The sequence below is a fragment of the Ambystoma mexicanum genome, chromosome 2q, assembly GCF_040938575.1.
Source record: "Ambystoma mexicanum isolate Mex_15411 chromosome 2q, UKY_AmexF1_1, whole genome shotgun sequence".
In the NCBI taxonomy this organism is placed as follows: domain Eukaryota; kingdom Metazoa; phylum Chordata; class Amphibia; order Caudata; family Ambystomatidae; genus Ambystoma; species Ambystoma mexicanum.
The window spans coordinates 233,450,138-233,476,864 of NC_090924.1; the positions used below are offsets into that span (position 1 = coordinate 233,450,138).

At 49.1% G+C, this 26,727-nt stretch overlaps 1 protein-coding gene across 1 annotated transcript in view; it reads left to right on the forward strand.

The window, feature by feature from the left end:
- The window catches only part of PDPK1 (3-phosphoinositide dependent protein kinase 1), a 1,145,521-nt gene that overhangs the window by 639,583 nt on the left and 479,211 nt on the right, over positions 1-26,727 (forward strand). Inside the window, exon 10 of the mRNA XM_069647190.1 lies at positions 26,181-26,354. Within this exon, the coding sequence (XP_069503291.1) occupies positions 26,181-26,354 (174 nt within the window). The remainder of the gene's footprint in view (positions 1-26,180; positions 26,355-26,727) is intronic.

The following is a 26,727-nucleotide window of genomic DNA, read 5'->3' on the forward strand; positions in this document are numbered from 1 at the left end:
TCGGTTTCCACAATGTACGGGAGATCTGGGTGCGGGTGCTTCAATACAGGTGCAGAGGTGAATTTGGTTTTCAGGTCCTGAAAGGCTTGTTCGGCCTCAAGAGTCCATTCGAAGCGTTTGTTTTTCTTTAGGAGAGCTGTGATGGGTTGGACTGTTCGGGAAAATTCCGGGATGAATCTTCGATAGAAATTGGCAAAGCCGAGCATGCTCTGAACTCCCTTCACCGAGCTAGGAGATGGCCATTTGAGGATGGCGTCCACCTTTCGCGAGTCCATTCGGACTCCTTGAGGTGTCAGGATGAATCCGAGAAACTCAACTTCTGTGGTATGAAAAACGCATTTTTCGAGTTTTACAAATAGTCTGTGCTGGCGCAATTTCTCAAGAACTGCCCTTACATGTTTTCTGTGATCAGATTCTGAAGAAGAGTACACCAGGATGTCGTCAATGTAAACAATGACACAGACATCGATAAGTTCGCGAAGAACATCATTCATAAAGTACTGAAAGGCGGCAGGTGCATTGCACAAACAGAAGGGCATCACCTGATATTCGAAGAGCCCAAACTTGGAGCGGAATGCAGTCTTCCATTCGTCGCCTTCTTTTATACGCACCAGGTGATAAGCTCCTCGGATATCTAACTTGGTGTACACACAAGCGTCTTTCACCTGGTCGATAAGCTCAGGGATCAAGGGCAGAGGATAACGATTCTTAATCGTTATTTGATTTAGGGCGCGATAGTTTATACAGGTTCTAAGGTCGCCCTCTTTTTTCGGCACGAAGAACAGTGCTGAAGAGACAGGAGACTTGGACGGGCGAATAAAATCATTGGCTAGGTACTGATCTAAATACTGACGCAAATGCAGGTTGTCAGGTTCCGTAAGAGCATAAATCCTACTACAAGGTAGTTGAGCATTGGGTACCAGATCGATTTGGCAATCATAAGACTGATGGGGAGGTAACGTGTTAGCCTGTTCTTTCTGAAAAACATCTTGGAATTCTTAGTATTCTGACGGTAACTGTACAGGGGTGGAAGTTGCTTAGGCTAGACCCATAGCTGGATTTCTTGGATAACAAGTTGGTTCACAATCAGGAAAACTTATCTTCTTTGCTCGCCAGTCAATTCTGGGATTATGTGTTTCTAACCAAGGAATTCCAAGAATTACTTGAAATTGTGGGGCCTTGATCACATCAAACACGATTGCTTCCCGATGTCCGTCCTGACCCACCAGTGTCACTTCAACAGTGGAATGCGTTACGGGCCCTGAGGCTATTTCGGTTCCATCTACTGTAGTAATGACATCTTGGGTTACTTTCGGGCGGAGAGGAAGCTTAATCCTGGAAGCCAATTCACGGTCTATGTAATTTCCAATAGCTCCACTGTCGATGTATGCTTTTATAGCATGCAACTGCTGAGGCTGTTTTGGGTCCACGAGCACCATTGGCATGACAAAATGCGAGGTCAAAGTGTTAGTTTTCAAGCTCGTCAAGCGGACCCCTACGCTTGTCGGGCTAGGTCGTTTCCCGAATCAGGTGTCAATAATTCGTTATCAGTAGCTCCAACCACCTTCTTAGGTGGTTTAATTGGACAATTCCGAAGAAAGTGACCGGAAGTCCCGCAATACAGACAAAGTTGCATTTGCTGCCTTCTCTCTCGTTCTTTCTGCGTTAATGGTCCTTTAACACCACCGATTTGCATAGGTTCGGATACGTCGGTACTCTTGGAGTTAGCGTGGGTTTTGATCGGTATTCGGGTTTCGTACTTGAACCGATCTGCTTTTCTGTTTTGAAGTCTGTGATCAAGTTGAACCACCAAGTCTATGTAGTCTGCGCAGACCTGGGGTGGGTTTACTATCTGAGCTAGAACATCTTTAAGCTCTCCGTGCAGGCCTCGGTGAAACAATGTGATCCTTTTGTTTTCTGGCCATCCAGTTTCCACAACCAGTCTGTTAAAGGTGGCAATGTAGGGCAGAAGATCCTGATTACCTTGTCGTAAGGATAGCAGTTAGTTATCAAGGGCCTGTCCTTGAGAGTGTCGAGCGAACAATCTTTCCATGCTGGCCTGGAAGCCCTGAAAATCCTGGAGAATGGGATCATCCTGATTTACCAATGGAATAGACCAATCGGCAGCACTGCCACTGAGGTAAGATAGTATAAAGGCTACCTTGGTCTGGTCGTTAGGGAATGCTCCGGGTCTGCATAGAAAGTGTAAACGACATTGGTTCATAAAGACGGCATATTTCTTGGGATCCCCCGCAAAACGTTCAGGGGGGGCCAAAGGCATGTGTCCAGGTAGATTGATTTGTACCGGGTTATTCAAACCCATTGATGTGGAAATGTCTCCGGAATTAGGTAAAGGAGTGTGCCTAGCCTGGGCCTGTAATAACCTTTTGGCTAGGTCACCTGTTCTTTCCTTAGATAGGATCAGTTCTCTTTTGAGAGCATTAGTCTCCTGGCGGGCTGAGTGCACCTCTGCCCGTAATTCCCCCAAAAGCTGGGCCAGCTGGTCAGTCTCGGAAGTCTCCATAGCGCCCGGGTGGGAAATTGTGGGTAGGCTTCGCGTTCTGTAACGCTCACCTGATTCCCACGGAGGCGCAGGTCTGGCTTCGAGTGCTGGTGTTTCTTCAATGGTGAAGCGCAGGACTCTGAAGATGGACAGGAAGGGCCCCTCTACTCTGGCTTCTCTGGCTCGCAGGGATATACCCCTGTGTGTGAAAAGGGAGTATTACCTACTGAGTTATGCTCAAGCCCCCCACTCTCTTCCAACCCTTCACGATACCCTTCCACGATTCCCCGTGAAGTCTCACCTTAGGGTCAGGAAGGATGAGCTCTCCATCCTGCTTCTGATGCAGGGGCGCGTTGAAACCCAGTTACTTCACTGGATTGAGGATTGATGGGAGTTCAGGTAAGCTTGACTATTCAGTTAAGGCGCTGTAAAAGTTCTGCTGCAACTTCAAAAGTCCAAGCTTTATAATAATGTTCATTGTCTTGTTGCAGCAAGCGCTAATGCTTATGTCTTTTTCCCCTTAGGGGCCGGGGTTCGGAATGCCGGAGATATGGCGCCGACCCGAAGTGAAACGTGCAGTTCCAGTAAATGACAGGTAAGTTCTGGATGAGCGCTCGGGTAATGTCTTTGCATTCGCTCATTCAATGTCTTTGTCTTTTTTCTCCATAGGGGCCGGGGTCCGCAAAATGCCTGGAAGCGGCAAGACCCGAAATGAAATGGGAATGACCCAACAGCTAAGTCTTAGAAAGAAACTGAGCTTTTCCTATTCCTTTCCTTCTCTCACCTTGTTCTTGTCTTTTTCTCTCTAGGCTCTGGGAAGTGGCTGTGGATCCGGATGATCGCTGCTGAAGATGGAGGCGTCCAGGATAGGTGAGTGAAATGCAGCGCTGCAGCGATCGTAGCGAAATGCTTTTAAAAATGTCTTCCTTTTCAGGATCGTCGGTGTGATGTCTCCGTGGTTCTGATTTAGCAGGTAAGGTCTTTTGTCTCCCTTTGCAGGTGACCCAGGATACTGACAGGCGTGGCTGAGGTCCAGATGCAGGAGCTGACACGGTGAGCGTCCAGCTGCGAGGAGCTGAACAACGCTAAGCGTGAGTTGCTGATCGGGTGTGGTTTAAATAGCTTTGGAAGAAGTTCCAAGTGTGTATCCTTCCACCGATCAGGTATGTATCCTTCCCCGACCACACCCGGGTGGAAAGTAGTCCCACAGGTAAAGTAGTTCCATTCAGGCCTCAAGAGGGCCTGGATGTAGCAGCATGGTCTGCATCAGGTAAGTGCACATTAAAACACTTGAACACATGTCTAGCTTTATGAGCCTGGCGCCTAGGGCGCCAGGACAGGGGTCCAACATGAGCCTGGCGCTTAAGGCACCAGGACTGCGTCCAAAGGGCCCCAGCTTGGGCCCGCTGGCACTCCCCTGGGGGAAATGAAGCCTGCCTCTGGGGTTGCTGGGTTGGACCTGGCTCCTTGGAGGTAGGCATCATGACAAGCCCCTTCAAGGACGGCTTCTTCCTTTGTGTTGGTAGGACCAGTTAACTCGTAAGCCACCTATATATCATTCTCGGAGCTGGTTAGCATTAACCAGGGAGCAGGACACCAGCTTGTGTGCTTGTAGAACAGCAACCGGAATCGAATTTGCCAGCTTTGTGACCAGTCCCAGTGCAGTGCAGTGCAGGAGTCCCCCGACGTCCTCGTTCTTGTCCCCACGACTCAGGCTCAGGAACAGCGAGATCTGCAGGAACAGAAGTCTTCAGCTGCATCTTTTTCTTCAGTATAAGGTACTGTGAAATCCCGACCGAGAGAACTTACCCCTCACTGCTTAAGTACATACAACTTTGGCAACTTGCAGGCCTCGTCAGCTTGTGACCCGACATACAAACTTTTCTTCCGTGAACTACTTCTAAGAACCGTGGCTAGACATCTTTGGTAAAACAAGCATAAGTGTTATTATGTAGCTAGACTGGCATTCCAATGCAGTCTAGTCATTTCTTATTGTGGTATGACATTTTGTATTGGGCATCTTTGGTAAAGCAAGGAGGATTGGTGGTATTCTTACTGTGTTAGACATTTTGTATTAGGCATCTTTGGTAAAAACCAGCATAAGTGTTTATATAATTTACTAATTTCAATGAAGCCAGTTCAGTCATTTCATATTGTGGTATGGCATTTTGTATTGATATATCTTTTATTTATATAGCGCTCGTACCCAAGCGTTTCAGAGCGTGACCAGTCAAGGGAGGGGAAACAAGGGAGAACAAAAACAACGATTTTACTCGGCTCAGTGACATTGAGAACGCACAGGTGCATGGGAGAGGGGGAAAAGTGCATTGGATGGGGGAGAAATGGAAAGTGCGGAACAAAGGAGAAAACAGATAATAAATAAATAAGACAACAGTGGTAGTGCAACCAGCAAGTGCTGGGTTTAAGGCATGATAAGTACAGGAGGAAAAAGGGGGGGCTGTATGGGCACAGATACAGACCCCAGTGCAAGGGATGGCCCAGAGGCAGTGTGGCAGGGTGGGCAGGTACCAGGGCGGGCAGGTACCAGGGCCAGGAAGACAGAGGGTAGGCTAGGTGCAAGGTGCCGAGAGAGAACAGATCAGCAGGGGAGAGGCGGGGCAAAGGCAGAAGCAAACAGGTAGGTCCTGAGGTGCTTACAGAAGAACCAGAGGTGGTTCTGCTCAAGATTCAAAGTGGTGGGGAGGCTGTTCCAGAGGGAAACTCCAGCCGAAGACAGAAATCTACCCCAACTTGTTTCTTTGAAGAACGACTGACCCTGAGGGAGTTGGAGGTAGAGGAGCGAAGAGCTCAAAATGGGAGGTATTTGCAGATGGATAACTGAAGGTATTTTTGACCCTGGCCCCAGAAAGCCTTGTGGACAATGCAGAGGGTTTTGAATTTAATCCTTGTAATCACTGGGATTCAATGGAGAGATTTCAGAGCTGGAGAGATACGATCCAGGGCTTGAGGCCAAGGACAAGTCTCGCAGTCCTGTTCTGGATTAGTTGCAGAGGGCGGAGAGTAGAGTCAGGTAGATCTAGAAAGAGGCTGTTAGAATAGTCCAACCTAGAGAGAACCGTAGCTCGAGAGACAGTGAGCTTCTGAGGGAAGGAGGGGAAAGGCAGAATACCTCTGAGGAGGTGCAGTAGGAAGTTTGACTTTTTTGAGACCTCAGATGTGGGAAGAGAAGGAAAGTGAGGAGTCAAAGATGACCCTGAGGTTCTTAGCCACGCAGGTGGGGGTAGAAAGAGGGCCAAAGGAGGCCGGCCAGAGAGTGAGGGGCAAGGAGGGTGAAGGTGTGCCAATGAGGATCTCTGTCTTGCTGGCATTCAGACAAAGATCGTTGGCAGCACACCAATCTTGAATGCCAGTTAGGCAATCAGAGAAGGAGAGGAGGTGGCCAAGGGCAACCTGGAAAATAGTTGTCGTCCGCATATCACTGGACAATTGCCAGGTATTGGTTAAAAAGCCAGGGCGAGAGGTTAGATCCCAGGGGAACACCACAGGTGGAGAGGGAGATAGATGATAGGAAGGACCCAAGTTGGACCTGAGAGTGTCGATCAGAGAGGAAAGAGGTCAGCCCGGACAGAGCCTGATTGGTGATACCCAGGTCATCACGGAAACGGTTCAGCAGGGTGGTATGGTTGACCGTGTTGGAGGAAGAAGAGAGATCGAGTAGGATGAGGACAAAGGGAATGTTAGGGTCAAGGTTGGAGAGCAGATCTTAACGGATGTCAGGTAGAGCAATTTCCATGCTTCTGGCAGCCCTGAAGCCAGACTGGTGGTCATAGAGACAGTCAACAGAATTGGAGTGAAGGTTAAGCTGAGAGATGGCCAGCTTTTCCAGGAGTTTGCCCAGAAAAGGAGTTATGGAAATTGGACGATAGCCGGACAAAAATGATCAGCTGTGGGTTTCTTGAGAAGAGGATGCACAAGTGAGTGCTTCAGAGGGGAGGGGAATGATCCTGAGGCACAGCAGTGGTAGCAGAAATCGGCAAGGGCCAGAGCAAGGGTTTCCATGTGTTCCTTGATGGGTTTGGAGGAACAGGGAAGAACCTGTTTAGATGAGGCTTTCATAGATCAGACTTGTCTACCGACCTCATCAGGGGAGAAAAAAGGAAAGGATGAGAAAGCGGGCGGGGGAGTGGATGAAGGAGGGTCAGCATGCACAGACTGAGAGGGGAGAGGGAGGAGTGGGTGGACAGGATGTCCTGGGTTTTTGAGATAAAGTGAGAGGCAAGGGGATTGCAAAGAGCCTGGGAGGCAACGGTAGGGGTAGAGACTGCAGCAGGGTTGGCCAGCTCCTTGCAGAAGAGTTTGGCTTAGTTGTTAGATGCCGTAGAGACACAGATTTCAATGTGGACTCTCTTCTTGGTGAGGACAGAGAGTCGGTATTGCCTTTGGAGCAAGCGACAGGCCAGTTTGGCCTACACTTCCGTTTACATGCTGGGTGGTTCAGCGCTCTTCCATTGTTGTAAAAAGAACATGTAACCTGGAAGAAACCATATAGGAGTATGACGTGATATACTGGTAACATCAAAAAGCGGACATCACAAACACCAGCCACCCCCTCCCTTTCAGTTGTGTCTAGGATGCGAACAGGGACATTTCTCCTGTTTCATGTTATAGTTCTTTACAGAGTTCGAATGGCAACAGTAGGCACGCGTGTTCGAGAAAAATGAAAACATGTTATTTATACAGGCATCAGATAAGTCTATGGGATCAAACTAAGGCATTACGCACACCAATTCCCATGTAATATATTGTGCACGGAAGTCAGCCCATTCGGTTTCCACTGAGGCACCATGTCTGTGTAGAGCAGCGGTTAAACTCTCCATTCTGACGATGTTTCGTGCGACATTCGCCTATTCCGTCTTAGTGGGGAGGGATGGTCTTTTCCATGCCATTGTGAGGCAAGCTCTTGCAGCCAGCAGTAGACCCAAGATCATCTTAGGGGCTTTTAGGATCATTTTGTCTTCCTCAATTAAGCCGAAGAGGACCAGTAGGGGATGTTTCGCTCTATCCTCATCATCTAGTTCTTTTATCCAACTGAGGACTTCATCCCAATAAGCCTGGACCTTGTTACACCCCCACCACATGTGCCAATAATTTGCGTCTTGGCCACAGCCCCTCCAGCGTTGCGGGTTGACCCCTTGATACATTTTAGCAAGTCTGAGCGGGTCATACTGCCACCTGTGGAGGAGTTTGAGCGCATGAAGTTTATATTGACATGATATTGCTGATTTAGCCGTCTGCCTACACATGCGCAGCCACAACTCGTCGTGCAGGGGTCTGCGTGGATCTGTTTCCCATTTGTTCCTCAGTTTGGTTGAGGGGGCTATATTGGTTGTTATCAGGGCGTTATACATGGAGCTTATCAAACCTCTGGAGCCCGTCCAGTTATCCAGAATTTTTTCAAAAGGCGTGAGGTCCCTCTGCAGCTGGTCCTTCCACTTCTCTCGGGACATCACCCCTTTTAGTTTTAGATATTGGTAAACTGATAGAGGACCTATATTGAGTGCCTCCTCGAGTTCCTGTATGGTTCTGAAAGCCTTATTTCTCCACAACTGGCCTGCCCGCTCTAGGCCGGCCTCGTACTAAGACTGGTAGCTTAGTGGTTCGGATATGTCGTTACATATTCCCAGAACCCAAAGATGTCCTAGGGGAGAGGGCCAGGTTGTAATCCCTTTCATATCCTTATTTGGTTTCCAGATTGACCAAATGGTCCCGAGTATCGGGTGATTCTTGATACTGGTTCGCAGTTGGGGTCCAGGAACCCATATCCAATTGCCAACAGTATACAGACGAAGATGAAAATTGTCTAGGGCTATCCAATGTGAGTCTGTCTGCTGTCTCAGGTGAGAGATTAGTATTTGCAGCTGAGCTGCTCCGTAATATGATTCCAAGTTCGGGAGGCCCACTCCCGCGTCATCCTTCCTGAGACACAGAAGGGATTTGGGGACCCTAGGTTTTTTACCTTGCCACAGGAAAGCCAACAGGGACTTTGTCATTTCGGTGAAGAATTCCTTAGGCATCTTTATAGGGAGCATCTGAAACAGGTATAGGATCTTAGGGAGAATCACCATTTTAATGCCGTTTAGGCACCCCATCCATGAGATTGTAAGTTTGACCCAATTTTTCATATCGTTTTGCAATGTTAGTGACATGCGAGGGAAGTTAGCTTGGTACAAAGTATCGAGGTCTCGGGTGACGTTGATGCCCAAGTATCGCAGGGTGGTCAGGCTCACTTTCACTTCATCGTCTCTGCTCTTGTCAAGCGGGAGCAGGATTGATTTCCCAGTGTTGATTTTCAAGCCTGCCATCTGTCCGTATTCTTCAATAATATTTAAAGCTGCCGGGATAGATTCGAGCGGGTAGGTGAGATGAAGCAATATATTGTCAGCATAGAGACCCAACTTATATTCCTTGTCTCCGACTCTGATCCCCTGGACACCGGTGTCAAGTCTTAGCCGTTGTGCCAAAGGTTTGAGAGACAGGACAAACAGGATGGCGGACAGCGGGCATCCCTGTCTCGTTCCTCTTTCCAGGGGGAACCATCTAGAATAGCCACCATTGACAGAGACTGATGTTTGCGGGCATGGATATAATGCTTTTATAGCAAGGCAGAGTCTCGGGCCAAGTCCCACCTCGATAAGTACCTTTTCTAGAAAGTCCCAGTCCACCCTGTCAAAGGCCTTCTCGGCGTCCAGTGACAGGAGGGTGGGGTCCCCCGGCATGCCCTGTGCTTCGTGTATCAGATGGAGTGTTTTCCTCTTGGTGTCCGCCCCTTGTCTTTGGATCACAAAGCCAACCTGATACGGATTCACCAGTCGCAGCAAATGGACTTCTATTCGCGCTGCTATGACCCTTGCGAATATTTTGGTGTCTATATTCAGAAGCGATATGGGACGATATGATTCACATAATTTCGGGTCTCTGCCTTTTTTTGGAATAACCGTTAGCAGTGCTTGTGCGAAGGAGGGGGGCACTTTGCCTATTTCAAAGATTTCGTTAAAGAGTGTTAAGAAGGGGACAACGTACGCGGTGAACGACTTATTGAAGCCAGGGGTGAATCCATCGTCTCCAGGAGACTATCCTGCTTTGAGTCTCTTGATAGCATCGGCGACTTCTTCACTTACGGGGACGTCGAGCGCCTCCGATTCAGCGCATGTCAACAATGGTAGTTTGACGTCTTTGAGGTAATCTTCTATGGCGCCTGGTGGGGATGGCGGGTCACAAGTGTACAAGTCTTCGTAGAAAAAAGCAAACACCTCCTGAATCCCTTGGGGTGAGGTTTCGGTGGTGTCTAGGAGTGTGCCGTCCATTCTCTCTATTACGTTCACCCACCTCTCGGCTCTCTGTGCGCGTAATCTTGCTGCTAGAAGAGCATCAGCCTTATCACCTTTTTCGTAAAATGTTTGCTTTAAATACTGTAGGGTTTGGGTAATTTTGCCGACTTCCAGTATTTTTAGTTCTTCTCTGAGTTCCTTGGCTTCATTGATGTATTTCGCTCTTTCATGTGGGTTTGATTGTGCCTGCTTCTCTACTGCGCTCAATTTCTGCCTGATATTTTCTTCGATCAAGGTTCGCTCTCTCTTTTTGCGGGCCCCCTCTCTAATAAGAATACCCCTCCATGTTGCTTTTGCTGCCTCCCATACCGAAGTTCTTGCAATCTCCCCACTGTCATTGGAGACGAAGAATTGTTTAATTTCGTTTTCGTCTCTAAACGCCGTGCTTTCCACAGGGTGTCGTTGCACCTCCATTTTGTGTTTTGGGGGATGTGCGTCACCCATTGTATCTGTCATAACCATATCGTGATCTGACCACGAGATCGGATATATTTCTGCAGCAAAGGTTTCTCGTAGTAGGTTTTCGGACAGGAACAAGTAATCAATTCGTGTGAGAGTTCCATGGGGAATGGAGCGGAAGGTGAAGCCGCTGACTGTGGGGTGGAGATGACGCCAACTGTCAGTTAGCCCAAATGTTGAGAGAGCTACTTTCAGATCGGTGGCCTCGCCTGGCCGTGGTGGTTTGAGTGCATCTGTTTCACTTTGTCTGTCTAGGGCGGTGTCCATCCACATATTGAAGTCTCCTCCAAGGATCGTTTGTCCTTTTGCCATATTAAACACTTTTTCAATTGCTTTGTGGAGAAACCTCTTTTGGCCCTGGTTGGGAGCATATACCGTGGCCAGAGTGACAGACACGTTCTGTATGAGCCCCGTAATGACTGCCATTCTTCCCTCTGTATCAACCCATGAGCTTTGGACCGACATGCGTAGGTTCTTACGAATTAATATCCCCACTCCTGCCTTTTTTGTTATACCGGAGCTCCATAGGGTATAGCCAATAGGTCTACCTGGGATTGCCCTCTCTTGTCCTCTCGGGTAATGTGTCTCTTGGATGAATAAGATGTCAATCTTGGAGCGCTTAAATTCTCTTGCCACCAAGGAACGCTTCGTAGGGGAGATTAGGCCTTTAACGTTCAGTGTGCATATGCGTAGTTGATCAATGTTGTGTGGTTGCCATCAGGGCTTACTGATGAAGATTTCGCTACTCTCTGTGCCTGTCGTGTTGACTCTGTGGACTCTCGTAGCCATGTGGTCGAAGTGTGTTCCTTGCCAAACTGAGTAAGTGCTCTTAGGTCGACAGCTGTTTGCAAATGTATCCTGCGTTCTGTAAAAGGAACCTGCAAAAGTCCAACGTTTTTTACCCCAAACCCACTCCCACCCACCAAGAACAGAGTGGCCCATTGTAGGGTCACCCCTAAACATTCCCTCCTGCGGCGTCCGATGTAGTTGGGTTGACATCACCCAACCGTTATCGAACCACCAGTGTGAACCGCACAACAATCGGTCCTTTCTCAATAAGAACACATCATAACTTAAACTTTCGAGCCCCCCAATTGAGTCATTCGATGCCTGGGAGCAAGAGGCCTCCTCCATTACCGGCCAACAGAATCTCAAATGGCCCTTTCCGCCCAGGTGTAGTCGAGATCTTAAACATTTCCCCCCCTTGACCCCAACCTGTACCTCAATTCGCATGACTCAACCCTCCAACCTCTTACTTGGGTCCAGCTTGGGAGTCAGCATAGTAGAAGTGTCACCCAATTTGCTTCCGTCGTTTGAATTGCCTCCTCACAGTGGGTGATCAAAATAGTGGAGAAGTCAGTGTTCCATGTCTGATGAGGCGTTCATCCTCCTAAATTTCCTGGAACCCTGCATTCTCCATCTTCGAGGGCCTTTAGTTTGCCAAGTTTCTTCAGCATTCTTCTTTGTTGGGATAGGAGTTCCATCTGCTTGGGGGCCTAGTAATTCAGTAACGGCGTTGGAAATGTCTCTTTCCGAGGTCAGTTTCATCTTTGTGCCGTCCCATTCGAATGTTAGTGAGAATGGGTAGCCCCCCACTGGTATCTGGCACCTTCATCCTTGAGAAATTTGGTCATTGGTTGGCACTTCCTTCGTAGCGCTAGTGTAAGGGGGGACAGGTCCTGGAAAATGGTGATGAGTGACCCTTCCAGGGAAATCTGCGGTGCAAGCCTGGCTTTATCTAGAATCCGGGCTCTATCTGCATAATTGTGGAACCGGGCCAGGATGGACCTCGGGCTACCCGGTTTACCTCCGGCTCTGTGGATCCTGTCGATTTTGGGTTCATCTATTCCATCGTCTTCAAACAGAAGTTTCAGAATGTCATGTAGGGTTTTTTTGAGGTGTCTCTGATTCTCCGTCCATCTCAGGGACACCAAAGACATATATTGTTTCGCCGCTCTCTATTTTCTAAATCATCGACTTTTAGCCGGAGTTCCTCCTCCCTGCCCTCAATTTTCCATAAGGTGGTGGTCGACCTGCATTTCAAGGGTGCCTGAGGAGGTCTGATTGTGCACAACCTCCTCGAGCCTCACCTCCATTTTGTCAATTCTGTTTGTGATCTTGTCAATCTTATTGCCTATGTCTGCTCTCATCCCTTTCATTTCCGAAAGGAGGTCTGCGATGTCACCCCTGGTCAGTGCAGCCTCTGGATTTTTGGAGGCCATGGTAGAGGATTCGAGCAGGGGCGATGCTTCGGATACCTGATTTTAGTGAAATTTGGCCAATTTCTGTTTAATGTCCATAGATATAAAGTGGGCCAGTAATCCGTTAAGCAGGGCCCCAATAGTGCTGGAACGAGTCTGTAGCAAGCCAAAGGGGCGGCAGAGGAAAATCTAAGTCACAGTGTGGATCTCTGGGTGCAGGGTTGGTAGCTCCTTACCTCGGTCACTGTGTGCGCAATGAGTGGGTTGCCTGATTAACAGGAGTAGGAGAGACTCATTGATGCGATGTCCACACTAAGCGTGTGAGGGGTCCACCTACTGTCGTGGTTTGGCTGTCGGTATTGAGTGAAGCAAGATGTCCAGCGTAATCGAGGAGGGCACACGCCCCAAGGTTTGGGGGCCCAACCCTCAGCTTGCCAATTGTCACAGTAACTGGGCGAACACCACCATGTTATGTGGCCCAGTGAAGAGGGGTCCGTCCCGTAGGTCTGGGTTGCTTTTCCAATTTTCCCCCAACGATGTCTATTAGAGGCCTTGTCCCTGGTCCTGCAGTCTGCGACGCAAATCTAGGGGAACAGGTGCTTGCTGAGCTGACCGCCCTCCTTGTAAATGTTTTGCTGTGCGCTCACTGGAGTGACCCGTTACCGTTTTTCGTCTCCGGTCTCATGGGGATCCGCGGCTCTACGGGGCTACCCTGCCCTAGCAGCGGCCGTCCGCACCGCACTGTTGAGAGGGTGTAGGGCGGTCTCCCTCCAGCGGCCTCTCGAGCTCCTAAATCCGCGGGACCATCTGCGGCTCATCCGCCGGGGATGAGAGCCGCCCCGCTGCAGATTCGGAAGTCTCCTTACCGCTGCAGCCCACACGGGCCATGCGCAGACGGGGCCTCCCCGCAGACTGGGAGCACACCTCCGCACGCCGTCGGTGCTCCAATGTCCACGGCTTTCTCTGCCGATCCACCGTTCGAAACTGTGCAGGGGGGGAGGCGCAAGGTGTGCGCTGTGCCGCTGCCGCTTCCAGCCGCTCGAAACTGCCTGTATTTGGATGCAGGGCCTCCGCAGAGCTCCGGCTAGGCGGGGCCTACGCTGGGCTCCACGCTTTCGTTTCGATGTGGAAACGGGGGAGCACTTCAGTTGATAGGTGCGGGGTGAAAACTCCACCGATTTGCTCCGGGTTTTTTGCGACTGGCGGGGGGCACCTTCCCAAAGCCTCGTCTCGAGTTTCAGCTGTGGGGGGGTCCTCGAAGTGGGGGCTCAGACCTCTCGCAGGACCTCTGGTGAGCGAGCTCAGACGGGGCACGACATCACCCGTGCGCCCCCTGGTGGCCACCTCTTTATTTTATTTTTTAAGTGTGGGCCTCCTTGCTGTTCTCAGTCACTCAGCCCTATCGGGGACAAATATTTACTCCCCTCCAGTTAAAAAAAAAAATCACCAGTCGCCACTGCCATCTTCAGATATTTACTGAACGCTTCAGTGTTGGGAGTCCTCAATTTGCTCTCGGAGCTAATTTCGTGGTTTTTTTGTACAATGTTTGCAAAATAGTTTGATTTTGACAGATTTTTGGTTCATCGTCTTCGACGAAGGATAGAGACCGGCAGCGGGGCTCCGCTACTGGCGAAGATGGATATCCACCGTCAGATCATCGAAGTTTTGTGAAGGCCTGGCGTTGGGGCCTACTTGGCACCCTCTTAACATGGCCAGGAGGAGGAAGGCCAAAGCCTCTTCAAACTCTGCGCGAAGTGTGGGTTAAGGTAACGTCTTTGTAGAAGATTGACACCATAAATGCTTGTACTTCCTGCGTCTGGTCCACAATGTGGAGGGATGCGAGGTGTGCCATAGTTTTCGGAAGAAAACCAATGAAGACAGATGAAGCAGACTGTCGTGTGGCTCAATTCAAGCAAGGCCTCTGACGCAGCCTCTGGGCAGAGTCAAGCCTCATCCAGGATCGGCTGGTCCAAGGAGCGTTCTCCCTCCTTGAGATCCTTTGAGGACGCCCAGTATGCAGTGGGTCCAAGAGAAGGCCAATCTCTGCAACGTGAGCTCCACTTGGTTCACCACTGATACGGGTTCCGAATCGGGCAAGAGGCGTCCGTCATCACCATCATCCTCCACAGAAGGCTTCAACCAAGGCCAAGTCGATGCAGTTGACGGCAGCCACAAGCACTTTGTCGCCTAAGTCAACGGCATCCACCGCGACTCTGAAAGAGAGCCGGGTCTAGGAAAGAAATGGAGGCCGCCCAGTGGGTGTCCTTGGCCCCAAGTCAAGATACAGCTGCGGAAACAGCAGCAAGGGAACCAGTGGCAGGGAGAGCCTGGCGGCCGCTCTGGCCCAGCAGTCTCCTGAGAGGGAGCGTTCCCACCTGTGGAGCCTCCCAGGGTTGTGGACCGGCAGGCTACTGAGGATAGACCAGAGAAAATCTACTCTAGTACCGACTAGGGTAACAATCCTCACAGGGGATGCTGCTCGGATGTCAGATGGGGGACACCTGAGGGAGGATCTCAGTCCCTGATGCAGAAGAGGTGACTCATTAGCCTGGATCTGACTCTGTTGGCTCAGTTTACCTCTAGACCTAGGGACGGGTCTCTGGGCATCTTATCCACCCTGGTCACCGAAATTCAACTAAGGATGCCGCTGTCGGGGGTGGCACCTCCAGAACCTCTGAGGGTAAAAACTCCCCCACGGAAGAGAAAGTCCCTGAGGGGCGCATATCTTCTGCATCATCTAACCCCCCCGCCCCTCCGCCACCACCACCTCGTTAAGATGAGACTTTGACCGGAGCTCCGGATCCACACACGGGCACAGCTACCATGGCTACTGGGACCAAAGAGGACAACTATTTCATTGCGCCGGAGGGGGAGACTCCCCTCCGGATGAAGTTAGGTATTTTCATTCAGTCATCTCGAGGGCCTCGGAAGTGTTTCAGTTAGTCCCCGAGGAGACTTGGGGAATGCTTCCTGTAACAATGACGCAAGTCGAGGATGAAGACCATCTCGTCCGTTCCCTTCCTGGGTGACATCTGTGAAGAAGCACTAGCCTTTATGAAGAATCCAAATACAGCCACGACAAAGCAGGACAGATTGGAAAAGTAGTAGAGTACCCGACTCAGCGTCCAGGTGCCCAAGATCTAAGCCCTCGCCGGATTCGGTGGTCTCGGCCTCAGCTAGGAAATGCTTGGCAAACCAGTTATCGGCAGCCATGGTACCTCCGGGCCAGGAGGGGAAGAAGCTGGATGCAATGGGCAAGAGGATAATTTAAACAGCAGTCTCTAACGACAGCGAACCTTCTGTCCATTTTATCCCGTTATGACCGGGAACTCTGGTATAAGCTGGGCCCTATCCTGGACTTCCTACCCGAAGATAAGGTGGAGGCACTGGACGGCGGTGAGGAGGGTGAAGTAGCCTCTGACCACGCCATCACAGTGACGGTGGACATCGAAGACTCAGGTTTTCGCCAGATGGGGAACGGGGGAGTTTCTGCACTGTCAAGGTTGGTTGATGGCTACTAACTTCCGCCAGGATGTTCAGACAAAGGTGCTGGATATGCCGTTCGACAGAGAAAACCTCTTTGGAAAGGCAGTCAGCGAGTCTTTGCAGGCGATAAAGACCAACACAGAGGCAGCACGTTTCTTGGGAACCTTGCAGCAGCGACGGTCCTCATCCTTTCGCTCCTCCAGAGGAAAGCCAGGAAGACCTTCAAAGGGTTATAGTTCCCCTGTACAGGCAGCCCTGGTGCTAGTCCACTCATGCGTACAGGGGGTGCTCTCAAGGCAGCAGAGGATTGCGGCTCCACCATCCGCAAGGCAGAACACCTCCCCCCAGGCAAGCCTGAACTGGCTGTGACCCGGGCCCCCACTTACATAGGCTAGTGGGAGGCCGTGGGAGAATATCACCACAGACAGATGGGTGCAGGATGCTCTCGGACAGTGATGCCTTGCAGTTCCTACACAAGTGTCCTTGTATCCCTCTGATTCAGCGACAAGAACTACACGGACTGCAGGTGGTGTGATTGATGTTACGGAAAGGGGCAATAGAGCCCCTCCCCAGCAGCTCTGGGGCTCCGGAGTATATTAGAGATACTGTCTAGTTTGAAAGAAGACATGGGTTGGAGGCCGATTCTGGATCTATATCGTCTAAACAAGTACTTGGTCTCAAAGGTTCCAGATGGTCACGTTAGAGCGTGTACTAGGCCAGCTGGCGCAAGGAGATTGTGATTGTCTGTCATTGGACCTAGAGGACGCCTACTTCCACATCCCCATTCACAAAAAGCACTGCACGTTCCTGCGATTCATATAGTTCAGGGTCTGCACTACCAGTTCAAGGCTCTGCCCTTCGGCCTGAAGTCAGCCATGACAGTGTTTGCAAAGTGCCTGGCTCCAGTGGCGGCATATCTTTGTCTGCAGGGCATCCATGTATACCCCTACCTGGTCTGGTTGGTGCGTGCCCGCTCGCGGTCCCTGTCAAGCAAGTACACTCGACGACCATACGTCTGCTGACAAAGCTGGGGTTCTCCATAAACTATCCAAATTCTTGCTGGAAGCCATTTTAGGATGCTCCGTTCCTAGGTGCACGACTCAGCACAGTGACATGCTTGCCATCTCCATCGGAGGAGAGGGTTAAAACCATTAAGGTAAAGTGCAGCGCTTGTCGGCCCAGACAGCGACGGTGCAATCCATCAAGTCGCTTCTGGGCATGTTGTCCTCCTGCATAAACTTTATTCGCCTTTGCATACTGCACAGGAGACGTCTCCAGGAGTTCCTGGATGCAAGTATCGGGCAACTTTACGGACAAGATCTCTCTCAACTAAGAGTTCCAACGGGCAATGCAGTGTTGTGCTGTTTGGCAGTATCTCACCCAGGGAGCTCCATTTCAGGTGCCCCATTACCAAGAGATGGTCACCACGGATGCCCCTGTAGAGGGATTGGGAGCCCACACCAGACAGTTGTACGTCAGAGGCCAATGGCAACCGGAGGAAAATGACGTGCACATCAACATCCTGGAACTTTGGCCCATATTCTGGGCCCTCAAATCTTTTTTACTGTCATTGAAAGACAAGGTGGTGAGGATCTTCACAGACAACACCACAACCATGCTCTACATCTGGAAGCAAAGGGGGTAGGGGGGGCGGTCTCCGGCACTCTCCAAAGCGGCTCAGGACTTGTGGCAGTGGGCCATTCGTCAACGGATATTCCTTGTTACGTTATACCTGGCAGGAGTCAAGAACACCATCGCAGACTTGCTCAGCAGGGAACTGTGTTCTTGCCACGAGTGGGAGCTTTGCCAGGACCAGGTGGATCTGCAACAAATGGGGACGACCCCTGATTGATCTCTTAGCGACGGCGGCAAACTCCAAGCGCCAGAAGTTCGCCAGCCGGTTCCCTCAACAGAGGACCTTGGGGGACGCGTTCTTGTTCCCGTGGGAGGGACAGTTTCTATACGCTTTCCGCCCGTTTCCACTTCTCCTACATGTGATCAACACACTCACAGTGCTACTGCTGTCTTAGGCATGATTGTATGTAGTAACCCTATGGGAGATTACACCAGCCTTATCCTCTTGGCAATAGGTAACCCAAACTTTTGTATAGGGCTGTACTACACAAGTTGGTAGAGTGACTGAGCAGCCAGGCTCATCTAAAGAGGGGTCAATGTGAGCTGTAAGGTTGTAACAGTTTCACAGTGACAAGTATTCAAATAACACTTATACTCTAGGTTTCTTGATTAAATCATTATTTATTAATTTAAGTCCGTTTTAAAATGAGCCTTCTTTAGAAGGGAGCAATTGGCAACAAAAAAATACACTTCTTCACTTTAAAAGTAGATACCTTTTTGGGATGGCACACACATTTTCCTACCCCCTGAGGTGACTTCAATTGCTAGGACACTGTGGACATTAATATGCAACTTTTCACACTTAAATGGTAATACTGAAGTTGTGGCAAAAAGGAAAAGGTTAGGGAAGGAAACCATGGTTAACAAGTTTCTCAAACAGGTAAGCACTTTTGGTCACCACCCGCCCCCCAATACAAAGTAGATTAACCCTTTCCCATCTATACAAGTAAGGTATGTATGATTTCTCCGGAGGGATAGTTAAACACAAAGTCAGAGGGTAAGAAGAGTCTTCGGGGAGCCAGGACAGCCAATGTCAATTGAGCAAAGTCTAGGGTAGCTGAGGCACTTACTGAAGGTAGGTAAAAATATTGCACAATGTGCGAGTTTTATTGTAAAAGAAATCACTGTTGGGTCACAAGCTGGGAGGCTTTTGAGAGGCAAATCTGCAAGCAAATCTGCAAAGGGCAGTCAATGCAAGTCTCAACTGAGAGCAAGCAAGCTACTGTAACGCTCACCTGATTCTCGCAGAGGCGCCGGTCTTGACTGGGCGACTACCGTATCTTCAAAGGTGATGTGCAGCACCCAGTTGGCTCTTTGGGCTGGACCTCTGTGCCCTGTATGCCTGACGTGCAGAGTAAGATGTCTGCAGATAGAAAATACGGGGTTAATGAACTGGGGTTATTGGGGTGTCCCTATCTCTTTCCTCTTCTCCTCTCCTGTAGACCCCCACAGGTTAACGCTCTCACCTTAGGTAAGTGAATGCCGAGCTCTCCATCTGCCTCGGGGCAGGGTGCTGTAACCAGTTTCTTCACTGGAGAGGTAGCGCAGGCCTCTTGACTTCAGAGGACTGCTGTCCGTCGTTTACTGCACGAACGGTAAGTTTCGAGTAACTCAATGTCTTTAATAATGATGTCTCTTGTTTTGCAGGGTTCCGGCGATGGCGGATGACGGGCTGAAGTGAGTTGAAGATGGAGCCCGTGTGATGAATAGAAGCGCCTGGAAGCACGTAAGTAAGCGCTTGTTGCCAGCTTCACGATGCGCTCTAACTGTCTTTTTATTTTGCAGGTACAAGTTTGGAGCGGCTGCAGGGTGCCGGGATACCCACTGGGTTAGATGTGGAAAGGAGTAATGGCACGTGAGTATTAAAGTTCCCCAATGTCTTTAAACGCACCTTGTTTTGTCTTTCAGATGCGGGATGCAGCGCCGACGGCCTCTGGAGCTTGCGAAGAGTTGGTAAGCTTTTGTTTTTCAGATGCCGAAATGCATTCTGAAGACCACTGGAGCACACGAAGAGTAGGTAAGCCTTTGCCTTTCAGATGCCGGAATGCTAACCTGTTCTTTCTTGTCTTTATAGGTGTTGCTGAAGACTGGATTCAGGATGGTAAGCCTTTTTCCTTAGGCCCAGGACCGGATGCAGAAGACACGATGAGCGTTCTGCTGCAGAGGGTGCAGAATAACGCAAAGCAAGATTCATCCACCGGGTGTGGATTAAATAGCCTCCTATAGTGCTTAGGTGTCTCCTTCCACAGCCACGCCTAAGTAAGAAAAGAGTTCCTGGTAAGAAAAGAGTTCCTGCCTTCCAGAAGAGTTCCAGTGTTCTGAATCTAGGGAGTGGCTCCAGCCCCACCCAACAGGAAAAGTAGTTCCAAACAGAAGAGGATCAGAGGCTCAACTGGCAGGCAAGTAAGCAGCATGGTCTGCTGCAGGTAAGTCCACCCAAGCATTATGAGCCCGGACCTTCCAGCGCTGGGACTGGGCATATTTATGAGCCTGGTGCCACTGGTGCCAGGACTGGGTCCAAAAGGTCCCAATTGGGACTGGTTGGCACTCGGAACCTGGGTTATGGATCTGCTTCCAAGGGAGTTGGGAAAACCCTGACCTTTTGGAAGCAGAGATCATGACAGCTACACATACAAGAGGTAAGTACCCTTTAGTTCACAGTACCTTGGGTCTGAAGAAATGTTTCCAGCTGGCTGCTGTTCCTGTTGTAATTCCTGCAGATCTTTCCTGGGCCTCAGTTGTGGGGACAAGAGGGAGGACGTCTGGGGACTCGTGCACTAGGATTTGAAGAACCGGCAGCAATGGGCACAGTTCAGATCCGTGGCACTTTGTGGTATCAGCTTCTCGCCAATAGCACCACTGCGGTTCTTGGGACACCGTGTGGACTTTCCTTGCTTCTGGGGTCCGGCACTCTGTTGAGGTGGCTCAGGCTTGGGCAGCCCTGCTTCGAGGGAGTCCGGATGATCTTCCTGGAGCTCGGTCCGTCTTAAAAAGATGCACTCGATTCTAGTGTTCCTGTCCCCTGGCACTCGGTTCCTGCAGCAGCAATGGAAGTACAGCCAGCAGAGAGAGGGGTTTCAGTAGACTTCATCTTGGGGTTGATTGGTCCCACCAACCCAAAGGGAGAAGTCCTCCTTTCCGGGCTTCCCCAGTCGATGTCGAAATAGGAGCTTCAGCACTCCAGCAGGGCTTCACCAGGCAAACCAACAATCCAGGAGGGTGCAGCAAGCTTCTCTTCCAGTTTCTTTCTTTGGTTCTTACGTCCAGTGGTCAACTCTGCCTTCCTTGCAAAAGACCTTGCCTTTCAGGCAAGTTGTTCCCATTAATTTGCAGCCTAGCTGTCACTCTCACAACAGGGTGGCTGTCCTCAAACCACAGCCAGCCGGCAAATCAACTTTGGGGGCATTCCTGTAACCAAAGGGACTAAGCACAGGAAGTTTGGGGAACCTCCATCACTTCCTGCCCTGCCAGACACGCTGGAGCCAGATGCAGGCTTCACAGTGAATCCTGCCAAAGACAAAACGAACAAAGGGACCAAACCTGGTTTGGCGGGCAGAGTAAATCTCAAGAAGAACTTTTCCAACAAGAAATGGCGATAAAGACCAGGGCCAATTTGACTAAATGGGCACCCTTGGGTGCTATACTGCAGCTGCGAACGCAGCCCGCAGTAAAAACACACAATGGTAGAAAAAAGTAAACCACTGCCACCAGCCATTCATTGTAGAAAGGGTAACATAAAAATGTTCCACAAGAAGTTAGACAAAGGGGATAAACCACTGCCACCAGCCATTCATTGTAGAAAGGGTAACATAAAAATGTTCCACGAGAAGTTAGACAAAGGGGATACTAGGTAACCCCTCAAGCACCTTATTGTAATATGTTGTGTGTTGGGTCTATAAAGAGGAAAAAGTAAGTAAATTCAATTTATCTTTAGTACTCTTGGAAACAGTAGTTATCCAAGAGAAGGTATTTAAACCTTAGCAGAAATCCATAGGATTTCCCTGTGAGACTGCACTCAGGGTGCTGTGTGTCACAATGTAAAAAGATGCCTATGGAGTTTGTCAGACTCCAAAACCAATGTATGAGAGAGTGGGGGGAAACAGGTCTCATCTCTCCAGGATAAAAAATAAAAAGTCCTAAAGTCCATCAAAAGATCTAGGGGTCTCTAAGGAAGCAGGGAATTAGCAAATTTCTGAGAATTCTTCCTAACATGTAGGATGATACTTGTCGCCCCAGCGTGGCCGAGGCAGATCTGGTACCCGAACTTAAAGGGATGGTCTAGTAAAATTTTTTATTTAAAAAATAGATAGGCCACATAAAAAAAAAATACTAGCATCCTCCGTTTTAAAACTTCCTATGTAAAATTTTGAGTTGTTCAAGCTCAAAATTTGAAAAAGCAAGCACAGGGGCGCAGCCATTTTGTGAAATGGAGGCCCTCCTGTGCTGGCTTTTCCTTTTCCGGCACTAATGAAGGAAAAGCCAGCCAGCTGTAGTAAACAAAGTCTACCGCTGGGTGGCTTTCCCTTCATTAGTGCCGGGACTCGGAGGACGCGGACCGGAGACCAGAGCAGGAAAGCTGCAGCTGAATCTCGGTAAGTGCTATTTATTTTTTTTACAAAAAATAAGCACTAGCTGCGTTTTTTCTAAGTTTTCCGGGCTGGAGGAGCCTGGAAAACTTAGAAATAAAACCGCAGCTTTAAAAATGTTGTAGTTATGTTTGCAGTCGCTTTTGAAGCGGCATTGCGGAAAACAACCGCGTTGTCTGCCTGAATCTGCTTTTTCATTTGGGGCTCTCGGGCTCCCACAGGGAGCCCGAGAGCCCCAAATGAGAAATCAGCTGCAGGTAGAAACACTACGCGGCATGTAAACATAACCGCGTGTGTTTCTGCCTGCTGTGGCTTTCACTTTGGGTCTCCGGTACTCCCCTGGGAGCACCGGAGACCCAAAGTGATAGCCACAGCAGGCAGAAACACACACGGTTATGTTGGAAAACGCTGCGGTTTTTCTTTCCAAGTTTCTCAGGCTCCTCCGAGCCGGAGGAGCCTGAGAAACTTGGAAAGAAAAACCGCAGCGTTTTCCAACACAATAACGTATTTATGTTTGCGGTCGCTTCAAAAGCGACCGCAAACATAAATACGTTTTTAAAGCTGCGGTTTTATTTCTAAGTTTTCCGAGCTAGTGCTTATTTTTTGTAAAAAAAATAAATATGATTAAAGAAGAAAAGTAAAAAATAAATGAGATTTTTATCAATTATGTTTCCGCTTTACAAGTCCCTTTAATTGTTAGATGAACAGAAGTCTGCAGATTGCTACTTATTCAGAAACGCAGTCTTCACTTCCTGAAAACATGACAGTCTGCACGAGAGCTTCTTCCTTTTCATTAGTGAAGGAGTTGTGTGTCCATTAGCACAATCTTCATCTGTCAACGTCCACGGGTCATTTTCAAGAACCAAATAATACTATCATACAGAACATCATAAACATGTTCCACAAAGCAATGAATATTCGGAAATATCGTAGGCTCAGCAAGAACTCTCTAATGTTGTCACCTGTTGTTGGTTCTCGAGACTCATCTCCAAAGCCCTGTGTTTCCTTTTTCTTCAGTTTGAAATTCAAAACTTACCGAGATTCAGCTACAGCTTTCCTGCTCTGGTCTCCGGTCCGCGTCCTCCGAGTCCCGGCACTAATGAAGGGAAAGCCACCCAGCGGTAGACTTTGTTTACTACAGCTGGCTGGCTTTTCCTTCATTAGTGCCGCAAAAGCAAAAGCCAGCACAGGAGGGCCTCCATTTCACAAAATGGCTGCACCCCGTGCTTGCTTTTTCGAATTTTGAGCTTGAATAACTCAAAATTTTACATAGGAAGTTTTAAAACGGAGGATGCTAGTATTTTTTTTTTTTTTATGTGGCCTATCTATTTTTTAAATAAAAATTTTTACTAGACCATCCCTTTAATACGCTTATCAGTGACTCAGTCCATCAGGCTAAAGCTATCCCCCGACCCTCTTGCCAGAGAAGGGGGGGGGGGGTGATTCTGCATCATGACCCAGAGTCTCTGAACCTGAGGGCTTATGCAGCCCTAGAGTTAGGAGGTCATGCTTTACCCGCAGAATGTAAGGACATCCTGGCCAGGGCCAGAGCCTCGTCAACGTTGAAGTGCTATGGACATAAATGAAACGCTTCTCTGTGTGATGCCAGACTCCGAAGATTACCCCTCTACTGATAACTTCTCCGCAACTTCTTCCATACTTGCTTTCCTTGGCCAAAGCAGGACTCGCTGATGCCTCTTTCAAGCTACATCTCGCCGCCATATCCAGGTATACCAGGTCAGACCTTCACTGTGGTCTCACAGACTCGTCAAGGAGTTCCTTAGGGGGCTCTTCAGGGCCTTTCCCACCGTCAAAGGCACCTGCCCTGGCTTGGGAGCTCAATGTTGTGCTGACTAAGCTCATGGGAGCGTCCTTCGAACCAATGCATCAGGCTCCGCTCATGTTTCTCACGTGTTAGACTGCTTTCCTCATGCTATTCCCTCGGGCAGGCATGTCCGGAGATTCAGGCCCTGTCTTGCTAGCAGCCTTACTTATCTTTCCATGCTTCAAGGGTGGTACTGCGTACGCAACAAACCTTTATGCGAAAGGTACAGTTGGAATTCCGCCTCAACGAACCTTCGGTTTTGCCTATCTTCTTTACCAATCTGTCGTCGCCAGCAGAGAGGGCCTTGCATTCGCTGGACCAGACTTGTCTTGAAATTGTACATGCCACGTACAAAGGATTTTCGGAAGACTTCTCAGTTGTTCGTAAACTTTGGACCTGTGAATCAGCGAAAAGCCTTGTCGAAGGCTTCCATCTCTAAGTGACTCTCCGGCTGCATCATGCACTGTCGTCGACTGGCTTAAAGGCCGTCTGAGAGCTCACTCCACCAGAGCCATCGCAGCTACGACAGCGTTTCTCTCTGGTGTGCCCCTGCTCTGCATTTGCAGGACTGCTACGTGGAGGTCCACGCACACCTTCACAAGGTTCTTCTTCGTAGACAGGTATTCCAGGGAGGAGTCCCCAGTTGGCCAAGCGATGCTGCGCAACCTGTTGGTTTAAGGAGAATCTGTTCCAGAGGTGAGTGTTTATTGCTTCTGTTGAACCTTGCCACCTCCCGTGGTTGTGTATGCTTGCTGTGTAATCGTTATTCATGAGCATCCAGTACAGACCCCATGCTGGAGGTTTAAGTTACTATTCTACAGCATGGGTCTGGCATGGATTCACATGCGAACCCGCCCTCCTTGCCCCTGTGACTCTTCTTAACTCATACTGCCACATTACGTGCTTGCCAAATCTGCAGACGGCCACCAGGGGCCGGGTTTAGGAAAAGGACTGTCATTGGATGGGGCAGTATGAACCAGAGGACAGTATTGGTCTATTGGAGGGAGTCAGTTTTAAAGTGAAAGTGAAACTTTTTTCTTTTACAGAGGATTGCCAGCCTGATTGGAAATATTCATGAGCATGTGAATCCATGCCAGGCCCATACTGGAGAACAATAGTTACAGGTAAGTATCTTAAAATGTTCACTTACTGTTTCTCGCGTTCTGATTTCCCCATGCCCTGGCCTGCAGGGTGCTGGCTGCTGATCTCCGGTTGTGTTCGGGTCTCCCGTCTTCTGTGGCTTCTCCAGGTACCCAGAGCCTTCCTTCTCTAGTGTACCGCGAGCCTCTCCAGCAGCCCAATGGTGGGTTTCATGCGCTCAGTCAGTCCCCGCTCCAGGCTTTTCTGGTCTGACTTCCTTTGTGTAGTCTGCCGAGCTCCCGGTCTGTGCCGAGAGGTAGAAGATGCCATTGTTCCATTCCCTCTTTTGTTTTTAATGTTTGCAGGCCGAACAGTAGATTCGAACGACTACACCACGTGTCTTGGTTTTCAGCATTGATCCTCATTGCTTGTGTCCTCTTTCTCGTCCCAGTACTGCCATTGTGTACATTTAAAAGGTTTTCGTTCCCAGTGGTTTCCACCGGAGATGTGTAGCAAAAGTAAATTGGGGCATCTTGTGGGGCGGGAAAGAGAAGGATTTTGAAGACCTGTGGGAGGGCCAAAGGGGTACAGCATTCTTCTGATGTGGTCACTACTCTCAATGGGGTCCTCCCCTCCCGTGAGATCCTCCCGCACAGTACCACTCCAAGGGGGACTATTTGCTTGCAGCCTTACCTCCCTGACCACATGGAAAGGGGCTCCCCATATAAAGCAGTGACAATACCTCGGGATTCGTCACAGCACCTACTCTGGAGTATTGTTGGAGGCTCGCCAACCTTATCGATGAACATCTTTTAATTAGTGATGAAAACCAAATGATTTGCTGGTCTCAACCACTGAATGGCCCTATATATGCCAAACATGTGAAAATGGGAAGTGACCTCAAGCTGCTAATCTACCTACTTGTATTTTTTGTGTCACTAACCAGAATGTTTATACAAAATTATGTATTCTATTTTGGAAAGTAAGCTGTTCTTTTATGACCCCACTGTCTTGTATTTTCCTGATGTTTTTTTAACTGCTGCCTTTTTTTTCCAGGTTTTGGATGCAACCAAGAGGTTAGGCTGTGAAGAAATGGGCAGTTATGAACCTCTGAAAGCACATTCGTTTTTCGAAAACCTGAAATGGGAAAATCTGCATAATCAGACCCCCCCAAAACTAACTGCATATTTGCCAGCAATGTCAGAAGATGATGAGGATTGCTATGGGAATGTATGTTGCCTTCTTATATATACTGCACCTATTCATAAACTGTTTAAGACAATTTATTCAGAAGTCTTGTTTCCCTATGGAAGGATCTCTAACGATGTAATTGAGAGTTTCAAACCCATTTTCTTCTTCTTTTTTTTTTTTTTTTTTTTACAATTACCTATTGATAATAAACTCAAAAGCATATATTATACTGAAGAATATATATTGTATAGTAATTTGCAAATATAATCCAAGGAAATGTGTGTATCATATATTGATACCTTGGTATTGCATGGAGAAATTGTGAGTCAAAATTCCTGTATTAAATAATGAAAGAAATATAGTAGCAGGAACACTGGGGAGCGCATCACCCAATCTGTAGTTTGTGCACCTC